General features: G+C 35.9%; 2 protein-coding genes across 7 annotated transcripts in view; one reads left to right on the forward strand and one right to left on the reverse strand.

Annotated features, from left to right (window-relative positions):
* Positions 1–26545, forward strand: part of LOC131438450 (rho-related BTB domain-containing protein 1) — a 120421-nt gene that overhangs the window by 12584 nt on the left and 81292 nt on the right. The window lies entirely within an intron of this gene.
* Positions 11268–16006, reverse strand: LOC131438449 (uncharacterized protein K02A2.6-like). Of its 2 annotated transcripts, none has more exons than XM_058608473.1 (2): positions 15838–16006; positions 11268–15728 (listed from the first exon to the last, which is right to left on the reverse strand). In XM_058608473.1, exon 2 carries the CDS (start codon positions 15726–15728, stop codon positions 11517–11519), a length of 4212 nt encoding a protein of 1403 aa, XP_058464456.1. In that variant the 5' UTR covers positions 15838–16006; the 3' UTR covers positions 11268–11516. The 2 variants fall into 2 exon arrangements, with proteins under 2 accessions (XP_058464456.1, XP_058464457.1); XM_058608474.1 differs by having other exon boundaries at positions 11268–11816; positions 14759–16006.

A 26545-nucleotide genomic window follows, 5' to 3' on the forward strand; every position in this document is an offset into this window, starting at 1 on the left:
CAAACTTATGCAGATTTTTAAATTACATTTAAGTGAATTTTCAAGTTCTGCGGAAAGCATAACCTGCATAAAAATAGTGGCGTAACGCTTCGCTCGAATATCGCGCGTTTTAGTTTTCGACTTCGCGCGGATTTCGCGCGTTTTGATTTAGAAATTTTTCGTAACAACCCTGCAAGGAATGTTTACAAAAAACGACTTCTACCCATGATTCGAAGCCTGTTGTCTTCTGGCCAGATCTTGCTTCTTGCCACTATTCGAAATCAACGGTAGAATGGTATACTACCAAAAATGTCACTTTCGTACCAAAAGACATGAATCCACCAAATTGCCCACAACTTCGACCAATTGAGGAATTTTGGGCATTAACGAAGGCACATCTTAGGAAACATGTCTCGGCAGCCGAAACCATTCAACAGTTCGAAAAAGATTGGAAAAAAGTGTCAAAACTTGTCGCCAAGAAGTCTGTACGGAATTTAATGAGGAACGTTCGCAAGAAGGTGCGCCAGCTAAGTAGCAAATGTTGATAATAATATTCTGTTGTTGTAGTCTAATATTATCAGTATATCGAATAAAATTTGAATATCACTTGTGAACAGTGCAGTAAAATTTCATTCAATTCAATTGAAACTGAATGTGAAACACATTGACGATCTCTCCACTGCAGTAAACTTCAATCTCTGACACACACAATGTTTGCTGACGGCCCGAACGAGCAGCATTCAGTTCATCACTCGTTTCTTTTCAATCGAGGCTCAGTTTAACCACCGTCAGTTGATCTCTTGAAGTAACAAAATATCTCTTTCAATAGTGTGAGAGCGGCCTTCAAATGAGGTTCATGTAAACATTCGAATTGGTTCAAGATAATAGATGAAAGACAAACCAGATAGCTGAAATATCAATCACAGAATACACATAAATTAATTGTTTCCTCCTTCAGTTTTCATTTTTAATACTTTACTCCATTTAAAATTCTATTCGTTCGAATCTGCTTACTACCAAGAGCGAAGACAATGAAGCAGCTATACTACTTGGCACTTGGAACTGAGCAAGCGAAACTTCAAATGACTAGGTACGACTATTCAACTGACGATGAATTCTGGCAGCTTCACTTGAAAATGGCAGCAAAAGTCAAATGAATTAGTAGGGATACGCTGACGGTCAGCGACCATAAATTTCATTTTCATCTTATATTATTCGATTGAAAATGAAATTTTACCGCACTGCTTGTGAATTATTTACAGCGAAATCAAAGTGCGTCCCTACTTTCCGGAACAGTCTTTATGGCGTATCGATATTTTCGTTGCTTCCCCTAACCCAAACCGCAACCCCGTTGTAGCCAAAGTGAGTTTGAGTGGTTATCAATTAAAGAGACCAATAAATTATCATAATTTATGGTTAAATTCAAGAATTGAACTTCCCTTTTCATCTTCATTTATTTTGAAAAAAAATCTTCGAATTGATATTTTTCTTATCATTTATCACCTTGTAATTCCAGAATCGGAAGATTCAAAAATTTTCTATGCGGCGGCACCTTGATTCAGGAGTCGGCGCCTACGCCTATGATCTGTTCCATTCACGTGCTTTGAAATCCACCAAAAGATTGATAAAAAGAAAACATCGGCGGGCTGATAATATGCTATTTTTATGTTGCTAATTTTCAAACATAAATCAATTCAATTCTCAATTAATTACTGGTAGAATCAACAACCGAAAAAAAAACAGAAAAAAGATTTCGATTACATCGCCCAGTGCCTTCGTTTCGTCCAATATTGTTAACACAACGTTTTCTGATAATGCCAATCGTATTACTTGTACTTAGTGATTCATCAGTGTGGCAGTGAACCGGTAAGTGTCTGACGGAAGCGGAAAAAAGCGGTCCCAAGCAGACTGCTTATCGCCGGCTCTCAGTTATCAGGGTTGTTGGTTTGTTGAACTTGAGTAGGCTTTTCTTTTCTTTTTTTGTCAAAATACCAATTCACTCCATACTCAATAGTGTAATCAAGCTTCAAATTGCTAATGGAAATTTTTCTGCTTCTCTTTGATCTATTTTTAATCATATGCAATTCTCGTTTCGAGCAGAGAAATAAAGGCAAAAGTCAAAACGCAAAACTGTAATTATCAATGTAATGTAGAAGAGCAAATGGGCCATCTACTTTCGGGTGGTTATTTGAAAGTTGCGTGTTGTTCGTTGGCCAATTTAATTTATTGCCATGTAAGATCTTGTTTAGTCTATCGCCGGTCGTCGATAGACTCCAATCATTTAATGCAGTAGATTAAATTCTCTGATAAAAATCGATGCATTTTGTTCAAATTTTTCTTCTCCTAATTAAAAGCAGGTATTTCACATTGTTCGCGCTTGTTGTCAGAATATCAAACTGAACCGAAACAAACTCTACTGATAATGCACGTTGTATACTAATAAAACCATCTAGATCATATTCCCCCGTTCGAAAACACGGAGGAAATACGGATTGTTTTGTTCGTATACAATGAGAAGTGAAGAGTGAAAGAGTAAAAAGTGAGAAGAGTAAAAAGTAATGAGAATAAAAAATAAAGAGAGTAAAGAGTAAAGTGGGTAAAAAGTAAAGAGAATAAAGGATAAAGAGTGAACAGAATGAAGAGAGTAAAGGGTAAAGTGAGTGAAGAGTAAAGATTATTGTAAATTTATTTCATCTCGAATTTAACCAAATGATCTTTCGCCGAAGGAGAAAGTAAATAGTAAAGAGTAAAGAGTAAAAAGTACAGAGTAAAGAGTAAAGAGTAAAGAGTAAAGAGTAAAGAGTAAAGAGTAAAGAGTAAAGAGTAAAGAGTAAAGAGTAAAGAGTAAAGAGTAAAGAGTAAAGAGTAAAGAGTAAAGAGTAAAGAGTAAAGAGTAAAGAGTAAAGAGTAAAGAGTAAAGAGTAAAGAGTAAAGAGTAAAGAGTAAAGAGTAAAGAGTAAAGAGTAAAGAGTAAAGAGTAAAGAGTAAAGAGTAAAGAGTAAAGAGTAAAGAGTAAAGAGTAAAGAGTAAAGAGTAAAGAGTAAAGAGTAAAGAGTAAAGAGTAAAGAGTAAAGAGTAAAGAGTAAAGAGTAAAGAGTAAAGAGTAAAGAGTAAAGAGTAAAGAGTAAAGAGTAAAGAGTAAAGAGTAAAGAGTAAAGAGTAAAGAGTAAAGAGTAAAGAGTAAAGAGTAAAGAGTAAAGAGTAAAGAGTAAAGAGTAAAGAGTAAAGAGTAAAGAGTAAAGAGTAAAGAGTAAAGAGTAAAGAGTAAAGAGTAAAGAGTAAAGAGTAAAGAGTAAAGAGTAAAGAGTAAAGAGTAAAGAGTAAAGAGTAAAGAGTAAAGAGTAAAGAGTAAAGAGTAAAGAGTAAAGAGTAAAGAGTAAAGAGTAAAGAGTAAAGAGTAAAGAGTGAAGAGTAAAGAGTAAAGAGTAAAGAGTAAAGAGTAAAGAGTAAAGAATAAAGAGTAAAGAGTAAGGAGTCAAGAGTCAAGAGTCAAGAGTCAAGAGTCAAGAGTCAAGAGTCAAGAGTCAAGAGTCAAGAGTCAAGAGTCAAGAGTCAAGAGTCAAGAGTCAAGAGTCAAGAGTCAAGAGTCAAGAGTCAAGAGTCAAGAGTCAAGAGTCAAGAGTCAAGAGTCAAGAGTCAAGAGTCAAGAGTCAAGAGTCAAGAGTCAAGAGTCAAGAGTCAAGAGTCAAGAGTCAAGAGTCAAGAGTCAAGAGTCAAGAGTAAAGAGTAAAGAGTAAAGGGTAAAGGGTAAAGAGTAGATAGTCAAGAATAAGGGGTAAAGAGTAAAGAGTAAAGCGTGAAGAGTGTAACGGTAGTAAAGAGAAAAGAGTGTGAAGAGAGTTGAAAGTGTGAATAGTAAAGAGATTGAAAAGTAAAACCAGTAAAGATTAAGATAAAAAGTAATGAGATTTAAGTGTGAGGAGAGTAAAGAGTGAAAGGAATAAGGAGTGAAGAGTTGAGCTGAGCTGAAGTAGATCGCCCGTAGTTGCACTTCGTGATTAACCGAATGAGTTGAAATGTACAATGAACCAAGAAAGTGAAGCTTTGGAGAAGCTCTTAACTTTTTATCAAATAATCAATAACGACGCTGGCTACGACCAAAGGCTGTGCTACTGAGAGAAACGAAGGAATGTTAGTTCGATACTCGTTGTTTCTAGAGACCGCGGGTACCACTGTATCTCCACGAGCATCACGGGACAGGTTAAGATATGTTAGTAGGGAGGGAAAGAGATCCGGATATGTTTTGGTAAATAATATGATCTCAACAAAACCTGATTTTCGATACTTAGGAGAAATATAAGAAGTAAGAAAAATTTAAAATATCTCCAAGGAACGATCTCACCAGTATCCCTTTTCTTCTGCTCGCTCTGCTGTCAGCAACGCGAGATGCAACACGACTACTGAACGAATAAACTAAAAACACTGGTGAATGTGTCCGCTGCAGACCAACCCTAGACCTTCAGTCTGAATGACATGATCGACTTGTAAACTTTCACACATTCCATAGAAATCCGACAACACCGATAATGACATGCAGACGGCGCTTCGATCGGTTAACAGGTTAACATCGTTGAATTTTGAGGCGGTAAATTCTCAGTTTCCGCCGCTTGAGCATCTTTATTTTCGCGGATCAATATTATTCAATAAATAGTACTCTCACTACTAGAAACACACTTGCTACACCTGCACTATCACTCAAAATAACTATTTTAATCTAATTTTTAACCATACGTATCAAACAACACATGAAAATTATACTATTTTGAGAGCAGCACCAGGACACCGCATCGGACTCCCAGTGATGCCAACTCTCAGTGAAAGAAATAAGAAGTGAAGAGAGTAAAAAGTAGAAAGAAATGAGAGCAAAAAATAAAAAGAGTAAAGAGTAAAGTGGTTATAAAGTAGAGAGAGTAAAGGTTAAAGAGTGAAGAGAATAAGGAATAAAGATAGTAAAGAGTGAAGAGTGCAAACAGTAAAGATACTAAAGAGTGAAGAGAATAAATGATAAATAGTAAAGGGTAAAATGAATGAAGAGTTGTATTGTGTGCACATTACTATTTTCTTCTTTTTACTTTTCATCTTCGACTCATGAGTGCATTAGCAGTTTATGTTGCAAAACACTCTGCACCGAAGCACCAAGTCTTTAGTGCCGCTCTTTCAGCACTCCAGTACACAAAGGGTACTTCGGAACAAAGCGTGCTTTTTATAATAGCATTAACTTTACGTCTGTTTTGCAATTTATATTGATCCATTAGGAGGCGTTAGTAATTCAACGTTAACTGCTTTTGCACGGATGAGTCGAAGACAATAAATATAATATAATACATTAAAATATCACATATAATAAAATAAAACTTGATAAAACATAATATACTGTGATGTAATTCAATACAATACAATAGGCAGTAACGTATAAGTCATTTCGCACCCTCTCATTCTGCTACTAACATATAAGGCGATAACACCCAGATGACGCCATTCCTTTGACCAAATGCCATCATAGACACGCGGGGGAGGCATGAGATAGGAACTTGTGGGCATTTGTTCATCTCACCTTTTGACGACCTGCGGTCAGCCATCCCTTTGATGCGCCTTAACTTTGTAACGTATTTTTCGAAATCACGTTGCAAGATTCAGCTCACGCGATAAAATCGACACGAATCCATTTTTCTACTTTGAAAGATGTTAAACACAAAAGTGCATAAACCTCTGAAAAGTATAAAAAATGCTTGAGTAGTTTTTTTATAATTTTTTGAAAATTCATAAAGGTTTCAAGGCTTCTGATCAATATACTATTTGTGTGTATGAAAGTTTAACTTCGGACGACATCGTGCGTATTAGAAGATAACTTGTTTTACAATCAGCCTCTGAAGATGCCCAATAAGTCCTCCATTCATTTTAATGTTTTTTGTTTTTAAACTTAAATCAAAAATAATATTTCCGTTTTTTTCTGGGTTTGTGAATTTCGTTCCATAGAGTGACTCCTTTTATTTCATCACATTCGGATGAACTGCCATTGCATGGAAATTACTTTGAAGGCGGCACAAAAACCAAGAAAATTTCACATCATGTGACTTACTTAGCCCTTGTTTATCGATGATCGTTTGATAACCTGTTTGGATGAAAGTGGCAATAACCCGATAGACGACGATGACATCAATCACAACATCAACCGGAAAGTGATTGACAAAAGTCACAATCATATCTGCATGTCGTCGCTGGTAATGCCTCATCACCTGCTTATACTGGTACCTGTCGGCATATTCCGAATGAGCATAGGGTGTTTGAATCCATTTACATCCTATTAGACCGAATACCACGCTATTTACCTAATGCGTTGGGTTTCAATCGATAAAACGGCGCATAAATCGGCATCATTATCTGGGCTTCGGCGTTTTAGGTGAAACGAATCGAGCAGCCAAATTTTCATTTCACCACTCCAGCCAACGTAGCGACGATCAATATAAGTTCAATCACCCTAGAACAGTTAGCTCTATTGGTCCAGTTTTTAATGACTCATTGAATTTCACAGAATTTGAAGTGCTTTCCTGCAGTGCTGGAAGATTAATTGACTCAATTTCCTTGGATAGATTAATATGTTTACAAAACAAAAATATTTTGTCCAAACAGAAATGACATTCAATATTACGTTCATTTTCATTATGGTGTACTGAACAGATTAATTCAAAAATAAACCGCTTGTTCTGATAGACACTGTTAACGGTTTGTCTATCACTGCCTAAAGCATCAGCGCAGGACCGTTAATCAAACCGGTAAGTTCTGGCTAGTACCAGCGTTGTTTTGATCGTCTTTACCTGCAAGCAGGGCCCCCACGACGCAATGTGGCGATGTAGTGACAGTTACTAGTACCAGTACACAAAGTAAACCATTCTTCGCCCCAGGTTCAATGCACTGTGGAAATGGAAGATACAAGTGGAAGTAATATCTGTTCATACAGCAGCATTTCACTTTCATGATTACAGTTTCAGGTAATTCCGTGGAGACTTCAAAGAAATCTATGTTGCCTCCCGTGGACGAAGGAAAACTAACATCCAATAAGCAACCCTAGAAGAAGAAATCAATTAATGGGTTCGGAAGCAGAGGATGTTTCACTAGTAACTGAAATCCGTTATTGAACGGTCTCAGTTCACGTTCGTGTGTGCTTTCTCAGTCCTTGAATTGATTTACTCGAATAGACGTTGGGCAAACAAATAAATGTCTAAGACGCAGATGCCACGCACCGTCTAGCTGTCACAAAGAACATCAATCCATGTCGTAGTTAACCCTTTCTATCCCAAACATGCCCATGAAATCTGTTCTATTCAGTCAACCCAGCGAATAGATGGCACCAAGTGGAAAAAGAAAACAATCATAAATTAATTCCAGACTTCAAAACACCATTGAATCCTAGAGGGTTAGCGGGTGTGGTTTTTCGTTCCGTTCGTGAAGTTCGCAGTACACAAAAAAAAAGAGCAGGAAATATTTGGCATTGATATGGTATTCCGTATCAACTGAATACTGTGCTGTTTGGTCGAGTCAAGGTAAACGGATTGCTCGTAGAGTGGCTGTTTCCTTATTTGATCTGTTGTTGGCGTGAAATTCTAGTCGGAAATCAGAATATCACAATATAGTTGACTCGAACAGTTTATCTCTAGAATTGGGGCATTAAAATAAATTACCGTTGCCGTGCTGTATTTTGATTTATGTTTTGTCATTAGTGCCATCAAGAAATTAAAATGTTACTTTGGAATTTTGACTATTTTCAATTGAATTGAATATTTCTACACCATGATAAGTAATGTTTTTGAACATCACCATTCCAATCGTTTACAAAGCAGAATGCGAAATAAGATAAAATTGAAAGGTTGAGGCGTCATTTATTTAACGGAACGACAATGACTCATTAGATGCCTCCAGAAATGAGACGGAATCCTTTGATTTTTTTTCATATGACATCACCAGAATCGAAAGTAAACATCGTTATTATAAGAAATGTGTTATTATTTTTATTTTTTACCTTTCTCCTAAAGAAATGCTACTTAATCACTGTAAAAAACCGACTTTTGAACCAAGGCCCGGAGCACAGCTCTTTAATTTTCTTGGAGATGGCTGAACTGATTTTCACAAACTTACATTAAAAAAAAAGTCTCACGGCCCCATACAAAGCTTCTGAATTTCAAATTAAAGCTCTCGTTGTCTTCAAATATACTGTGCAATTTTATCCTGATCCAACTTCCGGTTCCGAAATTATGGGGCGATGAGTGTCAAAATATGCAAATCGTCATTCAAAATGACGATGCAAAACTGGTACGCGACGGTATGAGCGGCTTTGTTCCGTTTACAGCGTGCTTTGTTCAATTTCCAATAGTATGCAGGGTTTCCACATTCAAATATATATTTTAAAGGTGAAAAATATGTAAATTTCTAATCCTAATCTAATATTCAATTTTTGCCTACTTGTTAGTATTATCACAAAATCATGATAACGATGCTTTTCTATAAATGGGTCATATAAATAGTGTGGACTTTGGGTCTGCTTAGCGGTTCAAATTGAACTGTTAGGCGGAGATGGCGGTTCAGTTTGAACTGCTTTAAGCACTGATGAACCGAAGGCGAAACGCGAAGATATCGAAACTAAATATGTACTTTACGTACAAACCAAAAAACCCCTAAATGTATAAAAGTACACTTATTGCCCTTCTTATATAGAAAGTTTATGCAAGCACTTGTAAAATTGACTAGTGAAAATTGGCCCAGATGCCTAAGTGTTCTATACCATTCGACACAGTTCATCGATCTGAGCAATATATGTGCCTGTGTGTGAGTATGTGTCAAATAATGTCACTCATAAAATATAAAATCTTGGAGTCCCATAGGTTGAATTTCATACTGCTTTCATAGGTGAAAATAAATTTAAAATTGCACACTTTCTTTTAGATTTGGGTTAAAATTGCTTCAATTTGTAGGCTATATTAGTTACTTACTAAACGAAGCGACTCCAGCTGTACTGGTTCCAAGTTCCCGGTTCCAGAAGTACCGGAAATTGTGGTCAAAAACTCAAAAACTCGCTCACTCAATTTTCTCAGAGACGATTTGATCGATTTCCACAAACTTAGGCTCAAATAAAAGTTCATATAGTCTCATAGGTTGCTGTTTAGTTTCATCCTGGTCCGACTTCCGGTTCCAGATCTGTAGGGTAAAGTGTGTTTAATCAATAAGTGCGACGATGCAAAATAAAGAAAAACTCTTATTAACTTGACATAACTGTTTACAAATTGAAAAGGTTATGTGAGTTTATATCCAAAAAAATGTCCTCTTGATTCAAAATTGAAAAACAAATTATTCACAGAATCACCTAGTGATACTTTTGGAAATATAAGTAATATGAGAAAGGCATCATTACAACACTAGGTGGATTAAAGAAGGTTTTTTTCAGCAATTCTCAAAGATGGCTCAAGCGATGATTTCAACAAGCACCGGAAATAATAATTAAAAGCTCTAAAATTGAGCTCACTTCTATAGCATAGTGCATTCACTTAACCGATTTTTACTGACTTAGATTCAAATTGATTGCCCCCTTCAAAAATTTTCTGAAAATTTGTTGGATCCGATTTTTGGTTCCGGAATTACAATTTCAAACCGCCATTGGGAGAAACGATGCAGAAAACGTTAAAATAGATCTAAATGTTGCTCAAAACTGTATCAAGTCATAGTTCATATTAGTTGATGGCGAAACGAACCGAGTTTCGTTAGACCGATATTGAACTCCCGGTTCCGGAGATAGTGGTCAAATATAAATATAAGGCAATTTTTTAAGAAGTATAGGATTTGGTTTAAAAAAAACGTTCTTAATCCACCTAGCAGTGAGATGACACATTTTTTTTAAGATGCACATATTTTTTGCATCATATGTAAGGATTATCACTTTGAATTTAATGATAATGCGAAATTTCCAATATAAGGTTTAACACGTCAGAGTCGAACAATTGACAATTATGTTGCCAAAACGAAGCAGTGTTAGAAACAAATCGAGCCAAAATACTATGCTTTTCAATCTTGCAATCATTGAGAAATGATTGTATGGAACATTCTGTCTAATTTTGGTTCCAAGCCTCATTTCATCGTCCTTCGTTCAAAACCTCAACTATTGGGATATGACGAAAAAATCGACTACACAAAAATATCGATATCTCCTTGAATAGTTGACGGGTTCTTACAATCTTCGACTCGTTTGATTTGTATTGCGATAAGGTATCTAAATTTGGAAAAAATTTTTAGTTTTCAAACTCAATTGTCGACAGATATTGTCGAAAAACTGCAAAGTTTATGTATCCTGGAAGATCTTTCATTTGCAACTAGTTTGGTCAAAATCAGTCTAGCCTTCTCTAAGATTCGCGCATCTTTATTTTTCAGACAAATGAAGACAGATACACAGGTAAAAAAGTGAAAGTGGTAAAACTACATTTTGAAGCCTCTGATAAACAAACCTTCATATCTCGACACCAATCCATTTTAAAAAGTTTATGTGCTGGGCATGTTTTTATGTAATAATATGGTCTACAAGTTCTCCGAAGCAATAAAGGAAAATTATAACTTTAACCTCACTTCTAGGTGGATTACTGACAATTTTGATTATATCAAGAGAAGGGGACAATTCCAATCAAAAATTGTTCTGAAGGGTTTTAGCCTCCAAAATCAACCTCTGAAGCGCACACAAAAAACACGTTTTGGCGTAATTGCGATCACTGTGCACTGGAATAGGGGGAAAAGTCGCTTACACAAAATTATCGACATCTTATATCGATATATTAGAATTGATAGAACGATCAATATAATTGTTTCAAATTTGGTTTCCAGTGCGTCTGGTGTCAATCGTTGTAGACATGACCCTACAAGAAATAGTCCAAAAGCGATAAATCACACGATCTAGGCGGCCAATTGACGGGCCCAAAACGTGAGATAAACTGTCCACCGAAGGCGGCTCTCAATTTGGTCAATGTTTCGCGTACCGTGTGGGATGTGGCACCGTCTTGTCAGGCATGTCCAATGCTTCCATTTTGGACAAAAAAAGTACGGATATGTAATGTCAAAAATATAACTGGTTGTCGTGAATACGAATATAACTTTCACGCTTTTTCCATACTTCCGAATTGTTTTGTACTCGTTTACTCACCTATAGGGAATAACCAACGAAACGGCAAGAGAATAATTATCTCAAAGTGGAGGACACTCGCGGAAACAGTTCAACTTTTAAAGAAATGTGATACGTTCTGATTTAAACACTTGGATAGTCTGTAAGCAACTGACTCGCTACTCTCGAGTGATCTTTATTTTAGTTTCACTGTTTTATACAGTGTTGCCAGTATCTCGGCTCTTTAAATATCTTTTCTTCGTTAAGTTATATAACAGTATATAACAACTCTTATCCTTTTAAAAAAGTTCATTAACAAATTTTGATTTACATTAGCTTAGTATGTAATTTAACTATTTTACAATATTATTTACTTAATTTATTCGAATTCAAATGTTTGAAAAATTCAATAATAAATGAAATCATTTCCAGCCTTTGCCGTTTTCTTCCGCTTCGAACGCCTAGGAAAATCGTTCGATTGACCCATTGAGGTCTCTTCCAAATTGCGCTTTCTCGATGATTTCCTAGACTGTGCTTCGCCGATTTCGGGAAATCCATAAAACTCTTCGTCTTCCTCTTCCATGTTTCTCGATCGCTTCTCAGATGAAGCCGTAACGAGAAGATTCGGTCTACATAACTCCGATTGGTCCTTAGACACCCTTATTTGGTCCCGATGGGCCTCTGCCCGGACGTTTCCAATGGTAATCTGAAATATGTGTTTTGAAACTCGTTTTAAAAAGGTTGCCTTTAACCATCTTGCTTTATTATTTTGGTTATGGTTTTTATACCATATTTCATCCCCTTCAATCAGTTCATTTAATGGATCATTCTGTTCCTTGCGAAACGTAATCCTATCATTTTCTATATTTTCATCATCTTTTGTTTGCGAAAAAAGCAAATGTCTTTTATAACCCAATTTAGGGTTTACTAAATCTATTAAAGTCTTTGGTTTATATGAGAATATTTTCTCTGATGGAAAGTGTCCATCACTTGTTAAACAATTATTTCGATAATTAAACAGAAACAAATTTATCTGATCCTCCAAATTCAACTCAGACACTTCCGGTTCTAATAAAAATTTCTTTAATACCTCTTTGGTTGTTCTTACCAATCGCTCCGCTTGACCATTACTTGAAGGATTGTAAGGCGGGCTTTTGAGGACTTTAATTCCCTGTCTCTCTAAAAAACTTATAAAAGCATGAGAGTTAAATGGTGGACCGCCGTCAGAAACTAAGACGTCCGGTAGTCCGAATCGAGCAAAATAGCCCACTATGCATTTTAAAACGTTACTACAGTCTGTTCCTCTCTTCATCCAATTAATCTCTAACCATTTTGAATAACTGTCTACCAATAACAGAAAAGTATGATGGGAGAAATGAAAAAAATCCACGTGAATACGACTAAAAGGTTTTGTCGTTGGAATCCAGTTGGATTCAGTTTTAGGTTTCTTAGCCACTGCCATACTATTACAACTGAAGCATTTGCCAACAAATTTTTCTATATCATTATTAATGCCAAACCAGTAAACTGTCCGTCTAGCGAGCTGTTTCATCTTTACGATGCCTATATGATTGCCATGCAGAAGTTTCAGAATTGCGTTCTGCAATTTCAGTGGAATCACCACCCTATCTTGGTACATTAAACACCCTTCAACCGATTCAAGATCATGTTGATTCGCGTAAACATTCGTAAAACTTCTATCCATTTTCCTTGGCCATCCATTGCTCATAAATTTTAAAATATTTTGTATAAACCTATCTTCTTTAGTTTCATTGGCAATAAATTCGAAATTTAATGGCATATCTTTGCTAAAGTTTATGCTTCTAATAAATTCATCTCCATCATATCTTTCTGGCACTGGCGTTTCTAAAGGAAAACGAGAGCAGAAATCTGCATTACCCATTTTATGAGACGGTCTATATTGAATATCGAAATCGTATATTGACAGTTCTAAAATGTACCTTTGCAATCTCGTCACATAAATTGAATTTTTCCCAGTTTTGCCAAAAATACCAACTAGTGGTTTGTGATCTGTATAAATCTGAAATTTCTTCCCAAATAAATATTTGTGAAACTTTTTTATCGTTGTAACTAGGGCCAATGCCTCTAAATGCAAAATTGGGTATGATTTCTGTGCTGAATTCAGCGAACATGATGTAAAACAAACTGGCTTTTCAATTCCTTCTATTATATGAGCTAAAACTCCTCCCAGGCCATAGCCGGATGCGTCAGAAATTATCACAATGGGTTTTTCTGGGTCATAAAATTCCAAAAAATTAGTTGACAATAGTAAAGATTTGCTTTCTTCAAAGGTTTTGTTACAATTTTCGTCCCAAACATATTTGGTATTATTTTTCAATAAATTATAAAGACAATACAGTTTTTCTGATAAATGTGGTATAAAGCGATGATAATAATTTATTAGTCCTAGAAAAGATTTTAGTTCTGTAGTGTTTTTAGGCTCTTTCGCATTTTTAATCGTAGAAATTTTATCGGAACAAGGAAATAATCCTTTCTCATTTATAATAAGACCCAAATATTTTAACTCTTCAACGAAGAATTTACACTTGTCCCAATTTACTTTGATGTTGGCTTCCAGCAATCGCTGTAAAACTTTATTAAGTTTTTGAGCACAATCATCTAAATCTTTTCCTGAAATAAGCACATCATCTAAATAACACGAAACTCTCTCAATTCCCTCTAAAACTTGGTCCATGACCTGCTGGAATATTGACGCACTGGACGATGCACCTTGTGGAAGCCTGTTATATGTGTATAAACCTTTAATTGTATTAATTACCATAAATTGTTTTGATCTTTCCGATAGTTTTAACTGTGTATACGCCCCCTCTAAGTCTAGCAAACAAAATATTTTGCTGCCCGATAAATTTGCAAATAAATCTTGTGTTATTGGTAAAGGATATGTATTAGCAATTATATGTTTATTGATTGAAACTTTGCAATCGATAACCATTCTGATTTCATTATTCTTTTTCATAACTATAATCACCGGTGAAGCCCATTCACTGGTTTGAATTGGTGTAATGACTTTCTCTTTTTCCATTTTTTCTAAATATTTTAATACCTTATCTTTTAGACGGAAAGGTACGTCGTAAGCTTTTTTGAAAATTGGTATACTATTTTTCAACACCAAATTTGCTTCAAAACCTTTAATTGGTGAAGAAAAATCCTTTAAAAAAACACTTGAAAATTTCTGTTTAATTTCTTCCACAAGATTATTCGTACTCTGATCATTTACCCTATTAATTGTATGGTTTCCTGAAAATAAATCTCTCCATTTCGGGAAAAATACGTCCAACCACGGTCTACCCATTAGGGGAACAAAAACGTTATTGCAGTCTATCACAAATAATTTCAAAATACTTTTAAAACCATTTAGCTCAATCGAAACATTAGTTTCTCCCACTATTTTCAACTTTGACCCATTAACTACCATTAATTGTTTACTGCATTTACTCAAATTGTTCATAAAATTAGACTCATACTGTAATTTACTCATGACTGACACTGATGCCCCACAATCTATTTCCATATTTATCAATTTGTTTTCAATTTTACATTTAATTACACAAGGATTATTTACACCTGAAATAGAAGAAACATGCATGCAATTCAAAACATCTGTACCTTTGTCCTCCTCGCTGTCGGATGCATTCCTCAAATCCGTCGTCATTCTGTTCAGTAGGTCGCTTAAATGTCTGTCCGCACTAGGTCCAGGGCTAAATGTGTTTACAACATTTACTGTATCTTTTCTAAGATTCCTCAAGGCAAAACATTTACTTTTAATATGCCCTTTTTTCTTACAAAATGTGCAAATCATGTTTGAAAAATCAGGTCGGAATCGTTCAAATTTTTTAAAATTTTTATTCAAACCATTTTGGTTATAATTGTTGAAGTGCACTTTTCGGTCCATATACCCTAAACGGCTTTTTACCGGCCCCCTTGAGCTACCTTCCCTTGGATCTTGATTTTTTTGAAGTCTTGTTGCATTTGCAAATCGATGTAAGACATTTATAGCCGGACTGTTAGTGGGATTATCCACTATAGTTGCTCTGTTTAGCATATTTCCATTAGCAGCATCAAGAACTCTAGCGTTCGAGCCCGCGATCACCCACGTTGCTATGATTTTTTCCGCTGATTCGAGTGTGAGATTATCCTCATTAAGGAGTCTTTGCTGGAGAGCTTTGTCTCTCAAACCAGCAACCACCCTGTCTCGAATAGCAGTATGTTTGTGGTCTCCAAAAGTGCAGAATTCTGCTTGGAGTTTTATCGCCAATATAAAATCTTCCACCGTTTCATCTAGCTGTTGTACTCGCTGATGAAATTTGAAACGCTGAATCAAATCTGATTCTACTTTATCGAAACGCAATTTTAACTTGGCCACAATTTCATTATATGGTGCTTCCACCAATTTGCCATTTGGAAATAATAATTTGAGTTCTGAAAAAATTATGGGACCACCCAGTGTCACAAAATGGGCCTTTTTGGATTCGTCTGTAACATTATTCATGATAAAATAATAACCGAGCCTCTCCTCCCAATCGGAGAAGGATGTACCCTTACGGTACGGCTCAATTGTCGTAACCATATTAGCCATCTTTGAAATTGTTAAAAAGGAAAAAGAAAAGAAAATGGCACTATATTAACTGTTTTGTACTAATATGGTTAAACGATTTTCAATTTAAAAAAGAATAAAAACGACTCACCGATTGAAAATAACTGGGCTCACCCGCAAATATTTATTTCCGAAAATACAATTAGCCGGAACACCGTCTTGGCCGTCGTCAGATTGTCGTAGCTTATCCTCGACCTCTGTCGGAATTGTTTAATTTTTCTTCGACCTTAGTCGGCACTTCTCAGGATTCGCCGGATGTATCAGTTTTAATACTTTTATCACGTCTATAGGGTTAAAAAGAAAAGAATTAGTACTTTTGATAAAACATGTGTTTAATTGTTTTAATTAAACAAAGGATCTATTGTCTCACAAAATAGTTTATTGTTTTAAACAATACGCCATTCTTATCAAAAACACAATGCCAAAAAATATGCGCGTCAATTTTTTGTAAAAGAAAATAACGCCACTATAATGTACTTTTACCCTATCACCACTTACCACTCAACAAGAAAAAACTTTGCGTGTGTTAGTAGCGTCGGTTTCGACCAACGCTATTTGCCGATAGCTTGCCTAGAGAAACAAAAAAATCTATACAAACGCGCCAAAGCACGCCGCAAAAAAATGTCACTTTTTCTGCTAATTTTCCTCGTCGCCACTGTTTTGTACTCGTTTACTCACCTATAGGGAATAACCAACGAAACGGCAAGAGAATAATTATCTCAAAGTGGAGGACACTCGCGGAAACAGTTCAACTTTTAAAGAAATGTGATACGTTCTGATTTAAACACTTGGATAGTCTGTAAGCAACTGACTCGCTACTCTCGAGTGATCTTTATTTTAGTTTCACTGTTTTATACAGTGTTGCCAGTATCTCGGCTCTTTAAATATCTTTTCTTCGTTAAGTTATATAACAGTATATAACACGAATATCAATTAGTTGATTTTATGATTAGTTTATGATAAAATAATGGTGGTACTGCAGAGAACCTTTTATGAAGACGTTCGCGATGGAAAAGAACGAGTTAATTTTTTTTTTCGTTTATAGAGGTTTTATCCTAAAGGTCATTCGACTCTTCGGCCTAGAAAAACTTTCTGACCCTATGTGCGGTGTTGGAAATCGAACCTAGGCGGGCTGCGTGAAAAGCATCGACTTACCGATCACGCTATCCCCACGAGGTGAGTTCTTATTCCGATTGATACCGCTGATTTCCGTCGTGTATTTTCTGGCTATTTGGCTCCAGGTCCATGCCAGTTGTCGTATGTTCGAGCCCCGACCTGGAAGGATTCTTAGTGTCAGTAGGATCCATAGTACTAGTCATGCAATGATTTAATGATACACTAAGAATCGGCTGCGAAGTCTGTTTAAACAGAAAGGCCAAATTCCACAAAAGGAATGTAATGCCGAGACTTTGCTTATTTCCAGGCTGACCAGTTGTCCGTGGATACGATACTGATATGGTTGGTGCGAAGGTAGAGCGTTCACAACATGAATTCGCAGGATTGATCAATGATACAATTGGCCTGTGATATAAAAAAGAGGTCAGAAGTATGTAGTAGAGTGAAGTAAAATTCCGCCTAATTCTTTGGGAATATATTAATGATTCTAAGAAGGATCGATCTAAAAAACTCAGGAATTAGGAATTGGACCGGCGTTCAAGAGCTAAATTCTGAACTTATAACAGACTCAGAGTTTAACTGCAATTTAGTTCTAGAACTATAATTCCGAAACTGAATTCTGTTCCGGAATCTACTTCCGGTATCCAGTTCCCGCCTACAGGGACGAAGTTCTAAAACTGAATTTAGAAACCCGAAATTAAGTCCAGATTCAATCCAAAATTCATTTCCCGAATCCAGATCCAGAAACAAGAAACCGAATGCATTTATTAATCTATTGCTGCTGTCGGTTGAAGGCGACTTCTTGCCACGAAATCCGAAAAGCGAATGGAAACTGCGACCTGAGCTTTTGAGGTTTTTAACCACACTGTTAGTAAAATCATCAAACGCACTAGAACAAATGATATTTTTTCGACAACGGTTCATCTTTTATCCATGTTCAGTTGAAAATGTGTGCCTGACTACCTCAGAACCGTCTTCCGTTTAGATAAAAAACGTGTTTAATCCACCTAGCACCTTTTTTATCAATCCGCATGTGTTTTTTGCATGAATATTCTTCGGTGTTAAAGTTTTCATGACATTTTTTTAATGACCGTCGTTTTAAGCGACAATTTGAGATTTTAATCACTCATTACTCTGTGATGTCGAAACTGCAAATCGGATCGAATTTGAATCTAGAAGTGTGATAATCGATCAAACATGCCATGATATGTAAGTTCAACTTTAGAGTTTACGGTAATTTAAGGTACTTCCAGAGCCGGTATACAGGAACCAGCATAATCCAAACCGATTCGTATGGCCATATGACGAATAAATTACAACAGTTTTGAGTCCAACTTTGAAGCTTTTCGGGATTGTCATCTTCTATACCGGTTTGAATTTTAAAAATTCATCATCATGTAATTCGAGAACCGGAAGTCATAATTGGATAAAATAATTAACTTTTGCATGTATGTATAAAATCAATTAATTTTTTATATAAGTTAAGTTTGAATTTTTGTTTCTGAAATTTGATTAGGCTTTTTTTGAGAAAACGATTGAGCTTTGAGAAACGATTCGATACTGGAACTGGAATTCGAAATTCGGTGTAGCCGAAGTCAGACAAATTCACCTGAGTAGCTGTATAGTTTACATTTGTTTCAAAATATTTGAAAATCAGTGAAGACATCTTTGAGAAATCATAGCACGAATTAAATTTTAGGTGCCTTCTGAATCGACAACTGAATACCACTAAAACTGAAAAAAGTTAATTTTTTTTTATCGACTATCCAAATCTGCTTACCCGATAAACCTGATTAATTTATGTGGAATAGACATTTTCATACCAATCACCCTGTATCCCCGAAACCGGAAGTTAGATCTGACTGAAGAGCAAAATGTTTTATAGAATCTTGAAACTTTTCATTTGAATCTTAGATGATTCTTAGATTTCATTTGAATCTTAGATCGGTTCAGCCATCTACGAGAAGAATGAGTTACACAATTTTGATTTCGTTTCACATATCATCCTGTAGTTCCGGAACCAGAGGACGGAACCAAACATAATGCAGGAACTTTGTTTGGGAGCATACGACTTTTCGTATGAATCTGAATTTGTAGAAAAGAAATTTTCCGAGAAAATTGAGTGAAATTATTTGTCACACACGCATTTGCTGATCTCGACGAACTGATTCGAATGGCATATGGATGTTATGTTCTTCCAGCATTTATTGCTGTAAGTAGTTTAAAACAATATAATTGAAAAAATTCTGCCATCATCTGGTTTATATATGTCATATTCGAACGATTATGTTGCCAAAAACGAACCGTGCTCAAATCGGTCCGAGGCTAAATGTCATGAAAAAGGATGCTGTACACTGTCTTTTTGGTACTTAGAAACAATTGTATGTAACAGTATAAAAAATCGTGTTTTCCGTTGCTCCCAAACATTTCTTTGTCATACAGCGCTCAAAACTTCTGCTGCTGGAATAGGGGGAAAAGTCGTTTACACAAAAATTTCGATATCTCCGTTAAAAATGGACGGATTTTAACAATCTATGGCTTATTGGATAGCTATTATCGTGCGGAATCTAAGTCTGAAAACATATTCTGTTTTCAAGGTCAATTGTGACAGATACTGTCAAAAAAAGGTCAATTGTGACAGATACTGTCAAAAAACTGAAAATTTTGACATAAAACTTCGTATAACACAAAAAGTAAACATCCGATCTAAAAAACCATTCAATAGCGTTCAGGGTGACGGGAAGACCTTTTATTTGCGACTAGTTTGATCAAAATCGGTCCAGCCATCTCTGAGATCTCGACCTCTTAGTTGACAACACACATACAGACACACACACATATAGACACACACACATACAGACACACACACATACACACACACACACAGACATTTGCTCAGTTCGTCGAGCTGAATCGATTGGTATATGACATTCGGCCTTCCGGGCCTCGGAAAATTTTTCGAAAGTTTGAGCGAATTCTATACCTATTTTTTATATATATAAAAAAAAGGTAAAAGTGGATCTCCTCCATATTTGCCAGTACGTTCGTAAGTCGATTCATGAATAAATTATAGACCAAACTTTGTCAATGACACAGGACACGATTCACGCGTGATCTGTCAAGAACAGTGTTGCCGAACAGATACTAGCAAAAAAACACCCTTCTTTATAAACGTAACTCACTTTGATTTCTAGAAGATTACTACACAGATTTGCCTAAACTTAGGTTCAAACGTAATTGTATGATTCTATACAATGTAGTGTATATCAGAATGGTTATAAAAATTATAAGAATGAATGTGGAATGCTTATTATGCTTACTATCGAGAAAACTGGACAGCTTGACTATGTTCGACTGAGGTATTTTAAGTAAGCTATACTCGGAAACAATGACAGAGATATTAGAAATATGGAAAATAAAAATCGAGAAGTGATTCAAGAACAGTTGCCGAAGAAAGATGTCTTGTGTGATTGAGACGAACTGAAAAGAACGCGACATACAAAACTGCCGAAATGTATCGGGATCCGACTTCCGGTTCCGGAATTTCAGGAAGTAGAGTGCTTAAACTTTCAAACCGTTGCACAGTGGGAAAAATCCATGAAAACCCGCAAAAAATTCTGTAGCTCATGAACTAGGTTGTACGGTTCGTACGGCCAGTGTAGGTTCTTCCATTCGATTCTCCAGACTTTTTTACACAATATAAGATAGTTTTCGTATGCTTTCAACGTGGTTCGCCTAAGACTTAAGGGTGATTTAGATGAAAATTTCACATATTGGAAGAATTGGGGTAAAATAGCCACCAAAACTTTTCGTGCGGCCAGTATGAGTTCTGGCATTCGATTCTACAGACTTTTTTACATAAGATAAGCTAGATTTAGCAAACTTGCAAGAAGTTTTACCAAGATTTAAGAACGATTTACAATAAAATACCATAAAATGGAGGAAATGGGGTAAAATAGTCATCAAAACTTTTCGTGCGGCCAGTGTAGGTTCTTCCATTCGATTCTCCAGACAAGTTTACATAAAATCAAGCTATTTCAGTAAACCGCACTCGATTTCATTTCAAGTTACAGAACAAATACTATAGAAAATCCTAAAACTGCTGGGCATTTGGGGTAAAACGAGCAGGATGGCGATTCGTGCGGCCATTAAAACCCATTCCATTGAATTGCCTGGATTTTTTTTTACATAAGAATCACTCTTGTTTGTTGCCTTTTTCCATGGTTCCGATTTATTTACGGGTCTCCTGTTTTTTCCCACTGTGCGTTGTTTAGAGCGACAAAATTGAACTCACTCACTTTGCTCAGCGATAATTGAACCGATATTCACTGAATGGTGAATATGAATGAAACGTAAAAAATATTCCGAATTGAGTTCAAAACTAGTCCAATTTGTAGGTTATGTTAGTTAAATAACACAGATTTCTTCAAATTTCCACCGATTACTTTATGCGGCACAGATGGTAGAAAGATTTCTTATTTTGAAACACTTTCGTTTGGTAGCTCTGGTTTCAACTACTCAAATCGATGTATAAAAATATTTCCAAGCGATAGGTGTACTGATATCGAAAATCTGTTAAAATTTGATCGAACTGTATGTGTTCAATATCTGATCACTATTATTATTTTCCGCATTATTTGTACGCCTATATAAAATAAGATCAGCAGTGCTACGTCAAAAATTCAATTTTTATTCGATGGCTCTGAGCATAAAACGCTGATCTCATCAAACGGTAGTACGGAATTATGAGTGTTAATTGGACCGCAGCACTAGTCTTGGTATGAAGTACCTAGACTTTGACTCTTCGAGTAGCAAGTTTTTCGCGTCGAAGTTTGTTGGAGGTGTTTCCAGCTAGTAGCTATTGAAAAACTCAATATTTGCATTGAAATATTCAAGGTGTAAATTATTGGAATATTTTTTGGTTTAAATTGTTCATTAACAGACAAAGTAGCAGAAGCTATGATTCACAGCAGAATATTTTATCGTTTTGTTCGGGATTCAGTTCATCGATAGACATACATAGCAAATCGAAGCTGGATTTATCCAAATGTAAAAGCATTCATGTGAACGAGAAGATTGACCTTCCGATTAGCGTACGATAATGAAGAAATTGGCTTTTACTTGAACAGAGTTTCAGTTAGTCCAGCTAGTACCAGTCATCCGAGTGGTTGAAGCTCTTCGTTAGCACTTCAGAAGTTTATTAGTACACTGAATTAGCGAAAGTGTTAGAATCGATTGTTCAAATTTTCCACTGCTAACGCTCTCAGAACTGCATTAACTGAGCAATGTGGGAAATGGCCGAGAAGAGGCCAAGAACCATTAGCTCAAGTTTTTTTTTCGATAAACACAATTTTTGCTTCTTGTTCCATATTTAGCATTCGATGCATTGGATACTCGGACATGAACTAACTCAACTAATCGAACTGTGTATCTAGAACAATCTAGCTGTGTGAACTTTTCATTATCAGTAGAAGATCGGCGCCATACTAACTGAAAGAAGAGTCAGTGGAATTTTTAATCAGCAGTTCTATTATTATACCTTCGAGACAGATGTTATTGTGATTCGAACGCGTTCACACAAAATCGCGTGATGATATAACTGATGTCACACCATGGTGAATTTCGATACTATCGATCGGTCTGGAACACACATTAAACTTCATTCGGTAATTTTTCATCTTTTGAAGAGTTTAGAACAGCCGAACTACCGAGCATTCTCATTCTACTGATATATTAGCACAAATAATCATTTGCTGACAACAGTAGCCTTAGGGTACTGCTGTGATGGTATGGATGTAAGGCAATCGATAACTCCTTACTTATCGAAGAAAGCTCATAATTTATTTCGCATCAATATTTATTTATTTATTTATTTGGAGCAGGGAAAAGCCCACTGGAGTTGATACTTATTAAGAATCTCTCTCCAGTAGGTATAAAACCTCCTCATCTTTTGTACCAACAGATAATCACATCCATGACCAGTTATCATTCATGAGATCTCACTATCAAAGATGTCAAAGCATTTTTTGACTTATTCTAGTTTTTTGGAATTTACTAAAAAAAATTATATGATTAGTCATTTTTCTCGTGGATTTCAGAAACCTAAATCAAATATAGGCACGTCTTAACAAAAACGTTCAAGACGACTCTGCCGGGCTGCTGATATGATCATTCTTCTGGAAGAATGAGTGAACATAAGTTCTTTGTCGAAGAACGATAATTCTGTAATCTTTTCAAAAGAAATAAAAATGACTGAATTTTAAAAGTTCACTATTGAAGAGTTTGTTACCAAGGAAATAGAATTCTTTGCCCTCGTATGATTTTCTCGGTAATCTAATTTAAGTGTGTGAATTTTAAGATGACGGGAGGGTAAGGTCAATATCATAAACGGGTTACTCGAACTTTTGTTTTATATTAATCTAATCACGGTTTATCGATGCTAATCATTGAAATCTAACAAATCTTTAACTCTAGGAAAATACAAAAATGTACGTGAGATTCAATTGAAAACATTATAAAATCGATTGCGCATTATTTACCACATAAATATAGATTTTATTCATTTGAAGGCTTGAGTACCGAAAGAATGCCCCATTTGTGTAGGTACACTAGTACACTCATGTGTACCAGTTTTTACGTTTCGTCTTCGACTCATCGACATTTGCTCGTGTTCCGAGGTGTTCAGCCCCGCCTTAGTTGAATGTTTGCCTCAAATGGATTCAAACATCTTAGAAATACTTTCGATTCCTTAGAAATGGCAAACAATTGACGCGATTAACATTTTCTGATATTGCCAATACTCCAATTTTCATGCAATGTCCTATTCATTGTCAATCGTGTCCAAACATTTAGTCTTTGGAACAAACTAATTACTCCCCTGGAACATAGTATGAAGTTGCACACATTTTCCCTAGAGACGCTCCTACTTAAAACACGAATAATAAGAATAGACATTTTTTTTTCCCCAAACAGTCACTATTACTAATAAATAATATTTTTAATAAGGCGCACTGCTTTAACTCTAAGATGCCGAGGGCAGACATTGGGCCGTATGAATAAAATGTAGTAAAATCTGTTGTTTGTAGTATCTTCTCAAAAACAAAGTCCACAGAGTATAACGCGGTTTGGTATGAATAAAAAACAAGTTCGAACATCTAGTTAATGCTACTTCCGAATTTAAACATTTACTGCATACCGTATCGACACAGAGCCGGAAAAGCTGGCATAAGCATGCACAAAGCAAAAAACGTTCTTACATCTGTAAAAATGATACTTTTTTAATTGCTGTACTTCACTTTATCAGCAAACACACGAGTAGCAACCTCTAGAGCTACCTACCGAAAACTTGTTGTAAATACTACAGTTTGTAGCATGTTTTGACAGGAACGTGATCCACACGTAGCATTTACTACCGAAATTGAAGCATGCTACGTTTTATTCATACGGCCCATTGAGTTATATAAAGAAGAGATGAAATTGTTAATTTATGGATAATGTAAAGAATTTTACAGTCGGTTTTCATCAGAACAAGTTGATAAAAAGACTGGATAAATTAACATCAATTAAAAAAAACAAATCAACGGACGTCAAGCCGAAATAATTGATCTATTTGAAGGATTTTTAATAATATCCGCATTTCAAAGGATTTATTACAAAAAATCTAATTTGCAACCTCGCATTCTGCTACTAACGCAAAATGTAATAGCATCCAATCGACGCCGTTCTATTCACCAAATGTCATCACAAACACACGGGTAGGCATGAGATAGGAACTTGTGAGCACGTGTTTATCTAAACTTTTGACGCGTCTATTGTAAACGACTGGGATATAGTACTCAATTAAATCATTTCATCATTTCATTCTAAATTATTCTTTTAACGTGTTCGACACGTCAGAGCATAACAGTTCATTTATTTCTTCACAGTTAAAGCAGTTCAAAGCGGTCGTAAAGGTAATGTTATTAGCAAAACACTTATAAATTTACTGCGAAACGCAATGCCTTGAAAAAAATTTATTGAATGCCGAAAGTTGACGAAGAAATATGGGTTCATCTGAATATTATTCTAAAAACACTAATCACCCCCGAATGTTTGCGTGTTTAGGCTCTTGAATCTCAAGGAATTTCCAACCTAAAAGTAAAGCCTTGATATTACACGCATTTTCTGGAATTTGATCTTCCGTTCCAACAAACTTCGCAACCGATTCCAGCGTACATAACACCATTGCATGCATGGCTGATGCTACGGTGCTACTGACAATAAGAATCCTCCCAGGTCGGAGCTCGAACATACGGCAACTGGCTTGTAAGACCGGCGTCCTATGCATTGAACCGCCAACCCGAGTAATTTCCAGCTTAGTGGTGTCATAATTTATTTTCAAACAAAAAAAAAACATGAGTCAGCTGCCAAGTTTGATATTAACTCAACTCTGATAGAAGTAAGTGTTCATTTCCTTTCACGTGATTAAAATGATCCCAACGCTAATAAAAACAGTTCTCTTGTTGTATCGAAATAGGCCAAACCTGCTCCGTCTGGTAGCCTTTCCGTATCTTAGCAGTCGCGAATGCCACTAACTGATCATTCGCTCCACGCCAAACACAAAATAATCTACCTTCAGAGGGAACAAATGACTATTTGAATTGACACAACACGCTGTTTATTGTTGATCGGAAACACCGCGTAAGAATAGAGTCGGGTTCGTTTTTCGCAATGCAGCTTGATTGCACCGGCCCAGCAAGCTTCGGTGATGTTATTGCAATGTAAATAATTGAACGGTAGCGAAGTATTGTAGCTATTTCGAGTGTGTAATTATTGATACTAATTGATTGTTGCCGTACGAATAAACTATTCCCGGGGGTGATTTCGAATTAATTTAAATCAAACGACGTCAAAATATTTGTGGTAGTTTCATTTTTCGAAATTTTCATTTCCGGTATCTCAAGGATAGATCGGGAGACATCAGAATTATTATTTAACCATAATTTGAATATTGACTAGAAGTCGCGTTTTACGGGTGAAGATCAAAAATCGTCATTCTAGAAATATCAAACTTTGGCATTTCTTTATGACTGACATTAAAAGAGATAGCAAAACGAAGGCCCCCGTTTGGATAGGAAAGAACAAGTTTCTCTTGGATCGTTGGTTACATGTGTAATGTTCCGTGCTCTCCCGGTGGTACGTCACAAAGGGTGGCAAACCAACCTAAAACACTTTGTTCCGACATACATCAAGAAATAGATGAAACCATACCAGTGCAGTGCAAGCAAGGCCTACGACGATTGACGTGTGGGTGTTCGCGAAGCAAGGATTAAAAAAAGTGTAATATGGGTTTGCTTTTTGGATCGGTTCACTTGTGCCTGTCTTTATCATCATCATCATCCAATCGGCTTTGTGAAGACTGTGTAGTTGACATCGTGCGGATAAATGAAAGTGTTATCACATCTTGACAAATTTTATGGGGATGTTACGTAAACTGGAAAACTTTATGTAATATGCGCGTTTCAAGAATCGAAACGACTATTGTAATAATAGATAGAGTATTAACCTTATCGTCTTAGTCAAGTTATGTTATGACGGTTACAATATATAAATTAATACTTTTTTCAACGATGACATCTCAACTCTCTTATTCGTCGAGTCATAACACATTTTTTTCAGTGTTGGGTGACGTTGGACATAATTAG

This window comes from Malaya genurostris, chromosome 3 (assembly GCF_030247185.1).
Source record: "Malaya genurostris strain Urasoe2022 chromosome 3, Malgen_1.1, whole genome shotgun sequence".
Lineage (NCBI taxonomy): Eukaryota > Metazoa > Arthropoda > Insecta > Diptera > Culicidae > Malaya > Malaya genurostris.

Excerpts from the sequence above, each read along its gene's own strand:
- LOC131438449 (XM_058608473.1), bottom strand. The coding sequence starts at position 15,728 with ATGGCTAATATGGTTACGACAATTGAGCCGTACCGTAAGGGTACATCC.